Source organism: Empidonax traillii, unplaced genomic scaffold (assembly GCF_003031625.1).
Source record: "Empidonax traillii isolate 1590-97213 ecotype Southwest subspecies unplaced genomic scaffold, ASM303162v1 scaffold675:size783547, whole genome shotgun sequence".
Taxonomy (NCBI): domain Eukaryota; kingdom Metazoa; phylum Chordata; class Aves; order Passeriformes; family Tyrannidae; genus Empidonax; species Empidonax traillii.
Genome location: NW_020955868.1, coordinates 679,079 through 695,210, shown reverse-complemented (window position 1 = coordinate 695,210; position 16,132 = coordinate 679,079). Strand labels below are relative to the sequence as shown.

The following is a 16,132-nucleotide window of genomic DNA, read 5'->3' as shown; positions in this document are numbered from 1 at the left end:
GTTAGCAAGGGATTTGTTACATCAGTAGTTTTGTCTCACAAGTTCTGCTTTGCAGCAGATGCTGACCCCTGCAGTCATAAATTCAACCCAACAACAGAATAGTGATTTGAGTTTCTTTTTAATCAGAGGAAAGAATTGTTTCACTGCATGTTGCTGGCTTGACAATTAGTGGAGGAGCAGCTCCTGAAAGTCCAAAGACTCTGGCTCCCCTTTTAATGGGGAGACATGAAAGAAAAAGAAGCGAAACTAGACACTGACATCTACCTTCCAATCTTATGCAAGAAATACGATCATCTTCTGAAGGCTTCCTATTTACAAACTCCCAACTACTATGTAAGCCCAAATATGCTACACACTACACAACAGAACTTCAGAGAATTCCATGCCTGTGCCCTAAAGCACATACACTTTTCCAGCTGTGGTAGCTAATATAAAAAGGAATTGCCTCTACCTACAAATTTTGTCCTCTGTATAGGCATGCAGCGTATTTTGTATGCTGTTAGTTACTGAGTTTGGCCCCAATGTCAGTATGTATCAGTCATACTTTTGGCACGTGAATTCACTCACAGAACTTTTCTTATCGCTGCTCAGGTTAAAAATCTAGCCTTGAAATTAAACTGAAAGTCTCGATTTTGCTAATCTTCCACCCTAGTTATCCAAACCAGTGATGACTGTTAATATTGCACAGCTTGACAAACCAGTTCTATTTAATCACTCACACAGCTTCCATTTTACCTTGAAGGATTCTCAGCAACTGACACACACACTTATCCACAATCCATTTTACACTGATTAAGGAGTGCCTGACTGCACGCACACTCCCAAGAGCCTCCTTCTCTGAAGGAGAAAGTGCAGCCACCTCTGTATTTTATCCCGACAATGAAAGCTGGCAGGCAGTGGTGGTGGAACTGTTTAAGTTTATAGCCACAAGCTGGCAAACACTGCAGAAGGTGAAGTGCTAAATCAGTGCACCTCCTCCTTGCATCCTGGATGTCTGCCTGCCCTAGCCAGAATAACTCTTTGGGAGCACTCCCCTGGTACAGAAGGAGCCACCAAGATGTTTATGTGGTGGGGTGATTCAGAGGGCAGACTAATAAAAAAAGAAACTAACAAAAATAAAAAATCTTTTCCCCAGCCCAAATCAATTCCTTAATCTGGTTCACTGTGTAGCCACACGATCATCCTGCCACACAACAGAGGAAGAAACAAAGAGTGGAGACAAGTAGCCGCGTCTGCTTCAGGCGGTGTAAACAGTGCTGCGCCTGAACGTCAAGCAAGAAATAAAAACACAACTGAACTACCAGCTGAAAAGTAAGAAATGGAAAAGCAAATATATCCTCATAAACTGGGGAAAATTTATTCTGTGCAAGGGACCCCCAGCAGTTCACTACAGGGATTGAGTCTAAATACCGTTTGAGGCCATACTTGCCCAAAGATGAATTTCATATTTAGTAGAGCAGCTAGGAATAGAAAAGCTCATAAGAATGTAAACAAACTGGTGAGGTAATGGGGTTTGAAGATGTTCCCTCGCATTTTGAATGCGCCTTAACTACAGAAAGAAAATTCATCAAGCAAAGGTCACTAGCTCACAAAAACAACGTGGTTACAACTATGTTGCTTCGTTTCACATTAGCCATGGAAGTGCTGTTGACCAGGTCTGAATTGCAACTGTACCAGTAAACAAAAGCTAAATGAAGGTGCGAAAGGACACGTGAGATTCTCTGTTCGTAGCTACAGGATTTTGTTTTAACATATATTTTAGATAAAACACAACAGGAAAATGCCACTCAATAGTTTTAAAGTCACATAAGGAAACAGCTGACTTATCAGGCAGCTCTACAATGTAATGAAAAGGAAATACAGGGTGCTTTTCCCCCCTCACAGCCTCTTTTATACCCAACTGACATATGCATGAACTTTATAGAAGTAGTGAATATGTAAGACGTTTGCTGAACATGTAAAATTGTAGGTAAATATTAGCTACTCTGAGAATGGGACACACACGTGATGAGAGGAGCAATCCTCCTGTGTGTCCAGCACTGATAATAAAATGATGCCTGCCCAGTAACGCTCACAAATTGAGTTTTAGGGGTTTCTTACTGCCGGTTTATGGTAACAATGGGAGGGACCCCATGGTGGAGCAGAGGAAGGACTCTTCTCCATGAGCAGTGGCAGAAACAACCTGTGGTGAACTGACTGGAACCCCATTCCCCGTTTCCCTGCACCACTCAGGGGAAGGAGGTGGTGGAGGGAAGATGTTTAAAGGTTGGTTTTATTTCTCATTATATTACTCTGATTTGATTGGCAATAAATTATTTTTTTTTCCCCTCAAGTCGGGTTTGTTTTGCCTGTGACAGTGACTGATCTCTCTCTGTCCTTTTCTCGACCCCACGAGTCCTTCTTCATATTTTCTCTTCGCTGCCCAACTGAGAAGCGGAGTGAGAGAGTGGCTTTGGTGGGGCCCCGGCATCCACCCAAGGGTCAACGCACCTCAACAGGACTGAGGTGTCACCTCGGGCTGAGCTGACACCAAGGGCTGAGGTGACAGCCGGGGCTCGGGTGACACAAAGGACTGGGGTCACACCCGCCGCCGGGCTGAGGGCACACCCCGCTCCCGCCGCCGCCGCGCGCCTCCCTCACAGCGCGCACGCGCCGCAACGGCCGCTCCGCGAGCCGGGGGGGCGGGGGGGGGGAACGGGCACGCGCCGCAGCACCTCCCGGCCCCTTCCGCCAGCGCCGCGCGCGCGGCCCTGCGCGACGCGATTGCATCAGACGCAGCCTCGTCCCGGGCCCGGGGCGGGGCCGGGGGGTAACGGCGCGACTTTTCAAAATGTCGGCGGCGGGGCCGCGGAGAGGCCTCCGCGGGGCCCGGGAGCCAGCGGGGCCGCGCCGGGGCGGGCGGCCCGGGGCGCCCTGATGGGCAGCCGCGGCCCAGGCCCTCGGTACAACCGGCAGCGCGGGACCCGGCGGAGGGAGAGCGGCCGGCGCCATGGCGACCTGCATAGGCGAGAGGATAGAGGTGCGGAGCGCGGCCCCTCCCGCCGTGCGCCGCGGGCCGCGGGGCGCGCAGGGGGCGGGCGAGGGCTCCGCCCGCCTCGGGCGGGTGTTTTTGCGGGAGCGCGGCTCCTCCCGCGCCTTCTCCCCGTCACCACGTGTTTCTGGGGGCAGCCGCTGCCATGGCAGCCGGGGGCGGGTGTGTGCCGCGGCCCGGGAGCGGCGGGAGGCGCGGCGGGAAGGCGGCCCCGGGAAGGCGGCCCCGGGCAGCACCGGCGGCAGTCGAGCCCCGAGCGCGGAGCCGGCAGGAGGATGCGGCGCGGGTGGCTGTGCGGCCCCGCCGGGCACCGCCGCCGTGCCCCGGAGAGCTCCGTTCAGGTACCCCCCACCCCAGGGGGCGCCGCAGGGTTTGTCCGGCCCCGGGGGGCAGGTGCGATGGGAGAGTCCGGGTGGGGAGAGGCGCTCCGCAGCCCGAGGGACTAAGCCCCGCTCTGACAGCGCTTGTTTGTTCGTACTGCAGGATTTCAAGGTGGGGAACCTCCTGGGGAAGGGGTCCTTCGCAGGGGTCTACAGAGCGGTGTCCCTGAAAACCGGTCTGGAAGTGGCCATCAAAATGGTAAGGCAGCCAGCCAAGGAAGCGTCTGTCTCCCGGGAGACTGAACGCAAGTTGCAGCGGGTTGGGGTTGTGCAGTTGGGCACTGATGTTTGGATTGTTTTTTTTGTATACAATGGGTATTTAGGTTGGGTTTCAATCCTGGAAGATGTAGTACAACCAGATACAATTAGTACCTAGTCAGTGTTGCAGTGCTTGAAAAATATTCTGTGGTCCATTTACAGATAGATAAAAAAGCCATGCACAAAGTTGGAATGGTACAGAGAGTTCAGAATGAGGTGAAAATACATTGTCAGCTAAAGCATCCATCTATACTCGAGGTAAGAATTGTGAGGTTTGTACAGAGAGCTGTATGTGTGACTTGTTGTATAGTCTACAAAATGGGTTTTGATTTATTTTTTCCTTCGGTTTATCTTCCAGCTTTATAACTATTTTGAAGATAGCAACTACGTATACTTGATACTTGAGATGTGCCACAATGGTGAAATGAGCAGATACATAAAGAACAGAAAGAAACCCTTTTCAGAAGATGAAGGTGGGATTTTTTTTGTTTTGTGGAGCTTTTGTGTTAACTCTGCATTTTTACTCACCCAATAAATATTTTAGAAGAGTATTTAAAACTATCACAGTTTTCTGTAGCTTAAAGTCTTGGGGTAAGCGATAATCCAGAGATTCATTATTCTTGTGCGTATATTCAGTTGTATTTCTGAATACTTTGTTTCCATTTGTGCTGTTTGGGTTATAAAGAAAATAGTGATTTTAGAAGCCAGAGGTATATAAAATGTACAGCTTGCCTTTTGTACATAGAATGATGTTGAAGTATAAGTCAAGACTGGGAAGCTCTGCAGAGGAAAACTGGAAACTGCACATCCACAGATTTGCTTTCTTTGCCTTGTACCTCTTCTGCATTATATGTTACCACTTACAAAGCTTTCAAGATTATAGTTTGCGTTTTTCAACTGGTTATGCTGCTCTTCTGAATAGTGTTTTGAGAAAGAAGTCTTGCAAAAAAAAATATTAATTTGCTTAAGATTTTACCAATTTCATTTTTTTACAGTTGAGAGAGGGAGGATTTCAGTTAGAACGTGGACCACTGAAATCCTAACCTGAACAGTACACTTAAAAAAAACCCCAAACCAAAACAACAAAACAGCAAAGCAAACTGCAGTGGATAATGTTTTAGGGCACAGCTGAGAAGAGCCAAACAAGCTGCTCTGGTTTTAGCCTGTCTGGATTCAGTGGTTATTGCCTCTATTGCTTCCAGCCTTCCCTCACTGCTCATCTCCTGCACGGTTCTTCCAGTTTACCTGCTTCTATACCAGTTTCTAATCTAATTCTGTGAAACTAATATAAATACAGATTTTTTTTTGGAACCCAGATCACAGGACTGGATTAAAGGAGTACTGCTCTACAGGCATCATCTCTTTAACTCATATCTGTTCCCGAAAAAAGGGATCATCTGATGGTACCTTACTTCTAAAAGCTGATAAACACTGCCCTGGATAAAGCAGCCTCTTCCTTTCAGGAGTGGTTTCTTCAGGTGTTTGTTACTCACTATTCTTTGTTAAGAGAAGAAAGAAGGCTGTAAATTGTTTGCTCTAGAAAGAATGAATCTTAAAATTGCTGTAATTGCAACATCACAGTAAGCTATGCTGTTTCAGGCTGGATGTGGTTTTGTTATTCCTGCTGTAAGCTATAAGTCCTGAATATTCACTGAATTTGTAGTGTAATACAACACAAAGGCTGTCCCAGTATCATGATCTTACACGCTTTTGAGCCTTGCCAGTTTGCTAATGATAAAATAAATATCATCCTAATTGCCTCTTATATTTTATAATCTGCACGTAGTGAAGCTGCTTGATTTTGTGCATTTGCTGTTTCTGAAAGTAATGAGAAACTTAACTTTTATTTTAATTGTTAAGAACCTAAAGTTTAGGCCAATTAAAAGTTTTATTTCCAGTCCTGTTTCCTTTATTCTATTACCAGAGGCACAAATCTGGTTACTGCATTATAGAAGTTTGTCGTTAATGTAGAACACAGTCATGCCAACTTGGCTTGAAGTAGAAAACAGAAAGTTAATTAGTCTCAGTAGCACGACACTAAACATCCTTGTAATGTTCTTTTTATTAGAAAAAAAAAGCAAGACCAGTAGCAGACTTAAAGCTGAGTTATTTTCAGAGCTGTGATTTTAGTTATCAAGACTAAAACATCTGGTTTTGTGTTTTGACAGCCCGACACTTCTTGCATCAGATTATCACAGGAATGCTGTATCTCCATTCTCATGGAATACTGCACCGAGACCTCACCCTTTCCAACATCTTACTCACCAACAACATGAACGTCAAGATTGCTGATTTTGGACTCGCGACTCAGCTGAAAATGCCTCACGAAAAGCATTACACCATGTGTGGAACTCCAAATTACATTTCCCCAGAGATAGCCACGAGGAGCCCGCACGGGCTCGAATCGGACGTGTGGTCTTTGGGTTGTATGTTCTACACGCTTCTTATCGGAAAGCCACCTTTTGACACGGACACGGTCAAGAACACGCTGAATAAAGTAGTTCTGGCAGATTATGAGATGCCAGCCTTTTTGTCCAGAGAGGCACAAGACCTTATACACAGGTTACTCCGCAAAAACCCCGCAGATCGCTTGAGCCTTTCCTCGGTGTTGGATCATCCTTTTATGTCCAGGTCGAGCTCTGCACAGAGTAAAGACCTGGGAACTTCCGAAGATTCCATGGATAGTGGAAACGCTACCATCTCTACCACCTTCACGGGCTCTTCCAGCGTCAGTACCAGTGGTTACTTGAAGGAAAAGAAGAAGCTGGTAGTTGGACAGCCACTCCCGAATAAAATCACTTTTTTTCCTCAAAACAAGAATTCCAGTAATAAATCCTCAGGAGATGGAAGTGGCTCTTTTCATCAGTGGGGGATTCAGGGAAAGGAGATGGGTGTACCGGGCAGGGGAAGAACCATTCAGCCCGAAGAAGAGAGACCCCACTCGCGCTACCTCCGACGAGCCCACTCCTCGGATAGGTCTGGCACATCCCACAGTCAGACTCAAGGCATATCCAATGTCATCGATCGATGTCACTCCATGGAAGTGCTTTCCAAGCCTAAAGTAGGAACAAGGGAAAATGTGGAATACTTTTCCCCTGCCAACAGCTACACTGATATAGGAGACATATTTAAGGAGAAGACTTCTAGTGGTTCTGGTTCTTTTGAAGGGCAGATATCTCCACCTGTCAAAGATCAACCACAGTAAGAATCAGTTTTTATTAAGATGAAATTTAGAGCTGGTAACACTGTATTTTTGACTTCTTTCTAGTAATACTATATTATTGACTTCAACTTTCCATCAAGTATTTCTTTCCCCACAGCAAGCCTAGTAGAGAGCCTTGCTAAATTGTTCTTTGTAGAAGAAACAGACTAGGGTAGAGGGCATTTAAAGTGTAATTACCGACATTTTTACTTGCTGATCTCTTGTGGGTTTTTTTTCCTGTTATGCTTACAGAAGATAAAAGAAAAAATGAAGGTTAGTCAATAGATTTAAAGAAATGGTGTACCAGAAAGTAAAGTGTCACTCACTCAAAGATAATTATCTGAAATTTAGTTCTGTACTTAGTTGTAGCTTCTGGGTAAAAATCCTGGCTTCTTTCTGTACATTTTTCCATCAACAGAATATCAAAGAACCATTTTCTGCTTTAAGGACTTTCCTATCTTATTTCATGCATTTCTCTCCACACTAGGAAGTGGCATGGTTTCATATGTTTATCTCTTTGCAAATCAGTTCAGGGAAAAGACAAACAAGCACTTTTCTCTTAGAAAAAGTAAATGGAGTAAGAAGCTTTTCTTGACTATTTAATGTTTGACATAAGGCTCTGTTCAACAAGTTCGGTGGGCATGTGCATTCTTTCTAGTTTGAGAAATGTCTGAATCAAAACATTTATGCAAATGTTAATGCTTTCTTTTCTTCCCTATGACTTCATAAACCCATGCTTAATGTAAACATGAGAGAGTAATAATCTGAGTGTGGGGATTAACTGAATGGTTACTACTAATTTCACATAATTGATTATAGGAAAGCCTCTGACATAGTTAGCCTGCACAGCAATCTTTAAGTGTGAGGTCCTAAGACTTATATTAGATATTTATATATATATTTATGTAATGTGGTTTTGGGGTGTTTTTGGTGATAACTGAGTCCTTGCCAATGGTAGAGTAGGGATCATCACTAAGAGAAAGTGCAGACAAGGAATAGGTTATGGAGATAAAAAACCTGACAGGAGCTTAGTGTGAATTGACAGCAGATCAGTGACTCTGCAGTAAGTGGTTTTATGTGCATTCTTTATCCTTCAACAGCTTGAGTTCACCTGGGACTACATAGGTCTAATCTATATGTTGTCTAAAAAACTGTTAAAAAAATCTTTATAATTTTTGGGGTTGACTGTCTTTTATGTAAATTCAAGTTGTTTTAGGTGGTGGGATTGGCTACATCTTTCAGCTGCATATGTGTTATGCTGAATGAGATCCACTCATGGGGTCACGGGTGTCATCACAGTCTTCTCCAAGGCTGTTTCCTGTACTGTGAATTAAGAGCCAGATGTAAGAGCAGCCACTGCTGGCAGCATTATCAATGGCTCTTTTTGTTCATGGATGTCAGCTCTAACAGGCTTAAATTTGTGCTAAAAACTAGTAATAACTTTTCACTCCGTTTGAAAACAGTGTTTTATTTTTTTATGCTTCACCCAGTGAAAGAAACATGTTCTGTGCCGCCTAGAGCTACGAAATGCCACCTGAAATTCTTAAATGTTCCAAGTGTGTTGTGCTTTCTGCAGCTGTAACGTTATAACTTTTGATGTGCAAGTGTCTTTGATGTAATCTTGATCACCTGTGCAACTTTTCTTTTTGCAGCTCAAATTATCTCTGCCCAATGAAGCCCCAGGTGGGTTTATTAGAGCAGAAGTCCCAGGCTGAGACAATGCAGCAGTGGCTTGGAAGCATGCAAACAAATGGTGTGTTCCTTAGCAGTTGGCTATTTGTTTTTGCACTCAGGTTGGAGCAGTGACTTGTTTTGGTGGGGTTTTCTGTTCTTTGTACAATGAATTTGAGTACTCGGTTTCCTAAAATGAGCTCGTTATTTTCTGTTAGCATCTTAGCAAAAACAAAAGAGGAAAACAGAATTCTAGAACCTGCCGTAATTATTCAGTTGTCACCCAAAATGTGTGTAAATGTCATATAAATACATGACAAAAGATTAGCAGGTGACTTGAAAGCCCCATTAATTTACACGTGCAAATACACCTTAAGAGAAGATGAGACCTCAGTGACTGAGAAAGAGAAGAGGCTGCAGAAGGAGAGGTGGAGGAAAGGACAAAAGAGACAGAAGGGAAAGAGGTGTTATTTGTCATGCATCGTTAACGTCATTTGCAAATAATGTAATTTAATCATTAAAATAAACCACAAATCTATTCTGGCCTTTTTGTTTTGATATTACCGGACTCCTTCCTTTCCTGCCTACAGGGAATTTGAATCAGATGACATATGGTCTGAACAATCCTGTTTCACTTTTGTCCCTTCTCAGCTGTTCAGCCACACGGCAGGAGGAGTGCAATAGTTACGTGGGTGAGGTGAAAGTTGATCAAGGGCTTAAATATCAGAGCTAGGAAAGCACTTTTAGGAAGCTTAAAGATAAAAATAGGTTTTGGTCTGGAAATAAAACAGCAGATTTGGAGTATGCATTTAACATCTTGAGTACTAAAACCTCTGATGATACAACATTAGTTAGATAACCTAGAACATGAATGACACTTGTTACTAGTGCTTATCTGCGTGGTAAGTAAGCTGTCTTTCAACAGAATAAAGTACTTCTTGTTTAAGACTCTACTTGAAATCTTGGTATTTTGTTTATAAATGTTTTTTAAAAATTGACATATAAAGACTAAAGACCATCATAAATAAAATCTAAAGACCAACATAAATGAAATCTAGTAACAGCTTTTTTTAAGGAGCACTGGAATTTTATTAGCAGTGATGTTGATTTGTACTAAGGTCATATAGCCTGATGGTTTGAACTGAGGAATCCCATTCTTCACTTGAATAAAGCCTTCTAAGGTGATCTTTTGAAAAGCTTTTAAAACCATAATAGTGTTTTTTCCTGCTGACTATGACTCTTCGAATCCACAACGTACCTTTATGATGCTTTCAGTTCCTCTGAGACCACCTGCAGACATAACTGGCAGCAGCAATGCACATGGAGGGTTTCGGTATCATCTGGATGTGCAGCAAGAGGCACCCAGAAATGCGTGGAACACCTTAAAAGAGATCAGGAATCACGATGCATCCGTCGACTGCCCGCATTCTTTAAACCAGAGAAACCCAAAGCAATGCATCCCTGGAGTTGTCTGCAAATCTGACAAGTTTCAGCCATCTCCCACGTGTGGCCTTTGGTCAACCTCGGAACAAACCCAAACGTGGGGCCAAGAACCACCGGCACCCCAGAAACCTGCGCTGCGGAGCATCGTGTCACCCCTCAACGCTCGCAGGCTGAAACCAATCAGGCAAAAAACCAAAAATGCAGTGGTGTGTTCTCTTTTTTTTTTTAAGCATTTGGGGAAAAAAAGTGGTATCTTGCCTTTCCAGAAAGTTGAACTGGTATATTTAATATGTTGTAGGTGAGCATTCTAGATACTGGGGAAGTGTGTATGGAGTTTCTGAAAGAACACCATTCACAGGAACTTGTGAAAGAAGTTCTCAGAATATCTTGTGATGGAAATGTGGTGAGTATGTTTTGGATTTCTTCACAGATGTATAAAGTTCATTCAGAGGATTTATTTTTTTTTTTTAATTTTTATTTAAGTGATTATTTGTTTTGAAATCCAATGTTTATATATGCCCGTAAACACTTCTGTAAACTGTGTTTGTAAACAGCCATACAAATATAGGGAGCAAGCAATTATTTCAGAGCAAAACTGGATTTGACTTTTGGAATAGGTGAAGTATTGTTGAAAAAGGCTGCTGTTAAATAATTGCATAGAGAGTGCTCATGGTAAATCATGGTAATTAATTTAACTGTGACTTATTCCCATACCTGTTAAAAGCACAGAGTGGCATAGTCAACTCAACATAATTTTTGTTCCCTTTTTGTAGATTGCAGTTTCTCATCCAAATGAAGGAAGAGGTTTCCTTCTTGGTGACAGACCTCCTGCTTCTTGTGAAGGCACCTGCATGTATAATTTTGACAACTTGCCAGGTAACCTGAAATTTATTTTACAATTACGATGATCAATGTGATATTTTAAGTGAACCTTGAGACTTCATAGCTTTTAGCCACTATTTTTCAGATAGCTGTGAAGTAAAACTCCTTTCAGAATAAGATTCAAACTACAGTTGAACTGGAAACAGTTTCGAAATTTCACAAGAAAGTGTAAATCCAGAGGTTTTAATGTCTTTTATATGGGAGTTCTAAGGAGTCATCCCTTTGCAATTTAGTGCACTAAAACTAAAGCTCTCATCATCTTTTCTTCGTTCCTACTGGGAACTGTTGGTAGAAGTAAGTCAGTCAGAAATAGTACTCAGAAACTTCAGCTATCAAATACATATTTTAAATTACTTATCTTTAGGCTGGTACACAGTGTTTACTCTGCTAACTCTTAAAAAAAATTTCAAATTTTCTTTTTTAGAAAAGTACTGGAAAAAATACCAGTATGCAGCCAAGTTTGTGCAGTTGGTAAGAACAAAAACCCCCAAAGTGACGTTCTATACAAGATATGCCAAGTGCATGTTGATGGAAAATTCACCCACTGCAGATGTTGAAGTTTGTTTTTATGATGGTATGTATTAATTTCTGCAGTTATGCAAATAGTTAGATCATTATATTAGAGCTGGACTAAAATATTGCCAAATACTAAACAACAATCACTTTAGTTTGAAGAAAATACTGCACTATAAACAGGGCTTTTTGTCCACTCTGTCTTTATTCTAGCACTTGTAGATTACTTGATCATTCATTATTTCCTTACTTCAGGAAGTACATGTTGCTAGAGTGTTATTTGTCACAACTTGTTTTTTATTGCTCTTCTTTCCAATAGTAGAGCAGAATATAATGGCAGAAATCTGTACAATTCACACTAAAAGTTGTTACTTTTTTTTTTTCCCAGGAGCAAAGATACACAAGACAGCTGGTATAACTCGTGTGATTGAAAAATCAGGGAAATCCTTCACTTTGAAAGGAGAAAATGAAGCAGGGCTGAAGAAGGAAATACAAGTTTATATGGATCATGCCAATGAAGTAAAGTGTTTTACATAAGGCCTTTTCCAGTGCAAAGCAGTTTCCTAAAAACACAGTTCCCCTTTCACAAATGTGCTTCCAATGTTGCTTTTCATGTGTTTCATTACACTAGTAAGGAGGAAGGATGGTGTTTTTAGAAGAGCAAATATCAGTGTAAAGGTAGCAATACCAATGCCTCCCAACAAAGGCTGAGGGGGAATTCTTGATAGTGTGTAAAGCAGGTTTGCCTGTCTGGTGAAAGGATTAAACAGGACTGATGAAGCTGCTTTATACAACTTGAAAGATTCATTCAGTACCATTGACATTTCCTTGCGTGGGCTCACCTGCCACACTAAACATCTACAAAATACTTCGTTCTCCATTTAAGGCTTTATTTAACTCCCTCTAATTTCAGGGACATCGTATATGCCTTGCTCTGGAATCTGCTGTTTTGGAAGAAGAAAAAAGGAGTGGAAGTGTTCCATTTTTTCCAATAATTGTTGGAAGGTAGTATCTTCCCCTTGAAAATACTCAAGTATTTGAATATTCCCATTCAGCAGCCTTATATGCAGCAAATGTTTGCAGAAGCCAGGGTTGCTTAACAGAGGCTCACAGTCATTAGCAAATATTAACTTAATAGCATGTATGAATACCTTATTTTCGACCTGCAGAGCCTCCTTTGATACCAAGATAATGTGCACTTGTGGATTCAGACTAAACCAGGCTAGCAATTAGCAGGTGTAAAAACAATTCTGCAGAGACCACAGCTGTGCTTTGCACAGTCTGTAGTGAGTTGAAGGGATTGAAGGAAAAGCAGCATCTCCTCACATGTTTCTTGAGTCTCTTTTGGACAGACTTTTTTTCCATTTTTTTCTCATATTTTTCCAGAAAACCTGGTAATACTGAATCACCACAGGCTGTAACACCGTCCCTGTTGGACAATACAAACTGTCCCAAAGAAGTTGTGGCACTGGATAGAAATAAGGCTGCCAGTTCTACTCCAGTTCAGACTCCAAACTGTACTCCTGTAAGTACATAAAGTATACCATGGAAACTGCTCTCCTGTAGGAATTCAAATATTGCTCTTTTATTTGAACTAATGGAATTACATTTGTATGGATGAAGGCTTTTATTAGCCATTTGTGAGCGTACTGACTAGAAATGTTGACTTTGACTTCAGTTAACTTTTGATACCTGTATTTAAGATCATTTGAAAAATCAGAATACTCCAAAACTTTACCACAAATTCCTCCTAGGAGCAGAGTTTGAAAATTACTTACTTATGTTATACAGCAGAGTCTCTGGTTGGAGAGCTCCTCAGCAGTGTATATTGAATGGCAGTCACAAAGGATGTGGGCACTTGATGTTGTTCTGAAATAATCAAGTGTTAATATGTGTATAAAAAAAGGGATAAGTGAAAACACACATGCAGCCAATAAGGCTTTGTGAGCAATTTCATCCAATTTGTTTAAAACACCCACCAAGCTTTGGTTCCTGCATCACAGCCCTGATAAAACTTCCTCAACCGACTGGGGTATAAATATACATATATATGGGGCTTTGCACAGTGAGTTTGTGTCATCTGAACTTTGTGGAATCTACATAATTCTGCATCTCTATTCTTTGACTGTGTAGCTCATGTGGTTAGTGCAGAATCTGACAATTATCACTTGACTGAGGTGAACCTGACAACAAAAATTCCTTAGGGCTTCAGTACTGGTGTTGATTTTCACACTGACTGAAGGTTACCTGTCATTGGAGTTGTAAGTTGAGGGTTCAGCATTCAAACTCAGTCTCTATTTGCCATACAGCAAACACTTCAGTCTTTAAGAGCTATATCTGTAGTTTCCTTGATACTTGAACTAGATCTGTATATCCTGAGGTACAGCTTGTTGTTTCCTTCCAGCTTCCTGTAATTATCTGGATCCTGATCTCTTTCCTGACCAAAATTCTCCTATTTGAGGCATTCCCTGATTTGCATCTTTTCACTGCACCTGAATCTTAAACACTGCTAAGCACACAGCACCTCATCTGTGTCATCTCTGTGACTGTGGGAGGAGGTATTGAGCAGTAGAACATGTTCCTTGTAGGGAGTAGTTGTGGTGTTGTCCTAAAGGTCTCTCTAAACCTATAACAGATTCTGTATGTGCTACAGACCCCTTCTATTAATGTTTCATGTTCTAGTTTCCAATTAACAGCAACGCCTGTTGTAAATAATTGTAAAACATTGGCTGAGTGGTCATCTGAAGGAGGGCTGCTTTATAGTCTAATGTTCTGCTGAAGCTGGACGGGGTTTTCTGACAGCAAAACCACAATTGAAGTGGAAAACTTAGGGAAAACAATACCTTTGTGACTACAGGGAGATGTCCTGTGGGGTTTTTATACTGTAATGCTGTTAAATGAAGCATACAAGCTAAATCTGTCTGTATATATGAACAGGTGGTAATTGCCCACTAAGCTGGTACATAATCAGTGGGATTAATTCTAAGGCTTTGTTTTGTGCATCTCTGGGTTCTAGGTGGTGTATGAAAAGCCAACATTTGTGACCAACACTGCTGAAACCATGTGCTCCTCTGTTCATCAAACAGAATGCAGTCCGAATTCAGCCCAACTTGTAAAATCTGTCTTTGTGAAAAACGTCGGTTGGGCTTCTCAGGTGAGAAATTAATACTGATAAAGGAGGGAAGTCTGTTCTTTTTCCTATTAAATTTGAGATATGTGTTAGTAAGTCCTTAACTTTAAACTTGATTTGTGAGAAATCAGTCAGTTGTGCTTTGCTACAGTTGAAATCTAAAATGTGTCTTAGATAAACACCATGGTGAAGAAACCTAAATAATGGTTCAGTATTTCAGTTATCAAAACTTTCCTGTGGCTGTTATTGTCTATTTCAGTGTCTTCTGTCATTTAAATTTGACTCAAGTAAAAAAACAGAAACTGTTAAAAGTTGTCCATTCACTAATACAGATGTCAAGGTGTCATGACAAAGAATTTTTAACACGTATGTACCAGATCTGTACAGGAGAAATGAATCTGCCTCTACAACAGGAAAAGCCGTTTCCTTACATTTTCCTTCTGCTTTTCTGTGGGAGCAGCTTTAGGCTTAAAAAATCTGGCAATCCAGATAAAACTTCCTGTCCTAACAGAAAAAGGTTGCTTTATATATATAAACTTTAAAGAACTCTCACAAATGGGCCTCTATTTTATGTTTGGTTCTATTCAGAATTTCTTTAGGAGTGCTTAAGCTAAAGGTAATTCTTTACCTGTCATTGATGAGGATGATTTACAGCTGAGCATGTGAAACCTTAGGAAGTTTACATGAGACTACTGACTCCAAAGTAGTATCCATGCAATCTTTATCTTTTAAAAAGACTGGCCATGATACCTGAGTCCCTCCAGCAACTCTGAAAAACTTTCAGCTTCAACTGTTAGAAAAATTCTAGGTACGTAATTTTGTACTTCATATCCTCAAACCATAATGCAACTTCTTCCATCAGCTGACCAGTGGAGCCGTGTGGGTTCAGTTTAATGATGGATCCCAGCTGGTGGCCCAAGCAGGTGTTTCTTCTATCACTTACACATCTCCAGATGGCCAGACAACCAGGTGAGTCTCTTCCTGCTATAAAATAGTCCAGGTAATGGTCAGTGCAAGGCTGATTTTGGTTTGTAAAGATTAAAACTTAAATATTAAAGCTTTTCAATGACTTCACAGCTGATTAGCTTATGTAATCTTAATAAATAAAATAAAATTATTTAAGCATCTATACTTTTCTATGCTCTTTTGCCTCTCTAGGTATGGAGAAAATGATAAGTTGCCAGAATACATCAAAGAGAAACTGCACTGTCTGTCTTCTATTCTTGTGATGTTTACCAGTCCAGCTGGTGCTCACTGATTAAAGCAAACCGGGTGTCACGTCATGAGAGCTTAATAAACTCACTCACTGACTTTTAAGTGAAGTGACTGATCTTACTCAGCTCATGCAGACATTCTTCCACTATCTGATAAAAAGGTAGGAAGGGTTGCTCTGTTTATGTATAGCAATTTCTGTGTAAAGTATCATACAAAATACGGCTTTTCATCAAAATGATGGATAAGCTTGCTCAAGCAAAACGTTGAGCAATTCAGTTCTTGACCGCATTAAGTTTTTGGAAATAATCTGAATCTGTTGTATTTTTTTTTCTTGCCCCACTGCTTACTCAGTGTGAACAGTCAAGGAAAATGTATCTGTGCTGTTGAAGTATTTGTAAATAACTTAT

At 41.5% G+C, this 16,132-nt stretch overlaps 1 protein-coding gene across 1 annotated transcript; it reads left to right on the top strand.

Moving 5' to 3' along the window:
- The first annotated feature begins 2,804 nt into the window (after positions 1–2,804).
- On the top strand, positions 2,805–15,829 carry PLK4 (polo like kinase 4). The gene is made up of 16 exons (XM_027899556.1): positions 2,805–3,019; positions 3,515–3,610; positions 3,832–3,927; positions 4,028–4,142; positions 5,838–6,870; positions 8,524–8,624; positions 9,818–10,191; positions 10,284–10,388; positions 10,759–10,861; positions 11,292–11,441; positions 11,769–11,899; positions 12,294–12,385; positions 12,767–12,905; positions 14,397–14,534; positions 15,373–15,479; positions 15,669–15,829. Exons 1-16 carry the CDS (start codon positions 2,990–2,992, stop codon positions 15,766–15,768), a joined length of 2,910 nt encoding a protein of 969 aa, XP_027755357.1. The 5' UTR covers positions 2,805–2,989; the 3' UTR covers positions 15,769–15,829.
- The last annotated feature ends 303 nt before the right edge of the window (positions 15,830–16,132 follow it).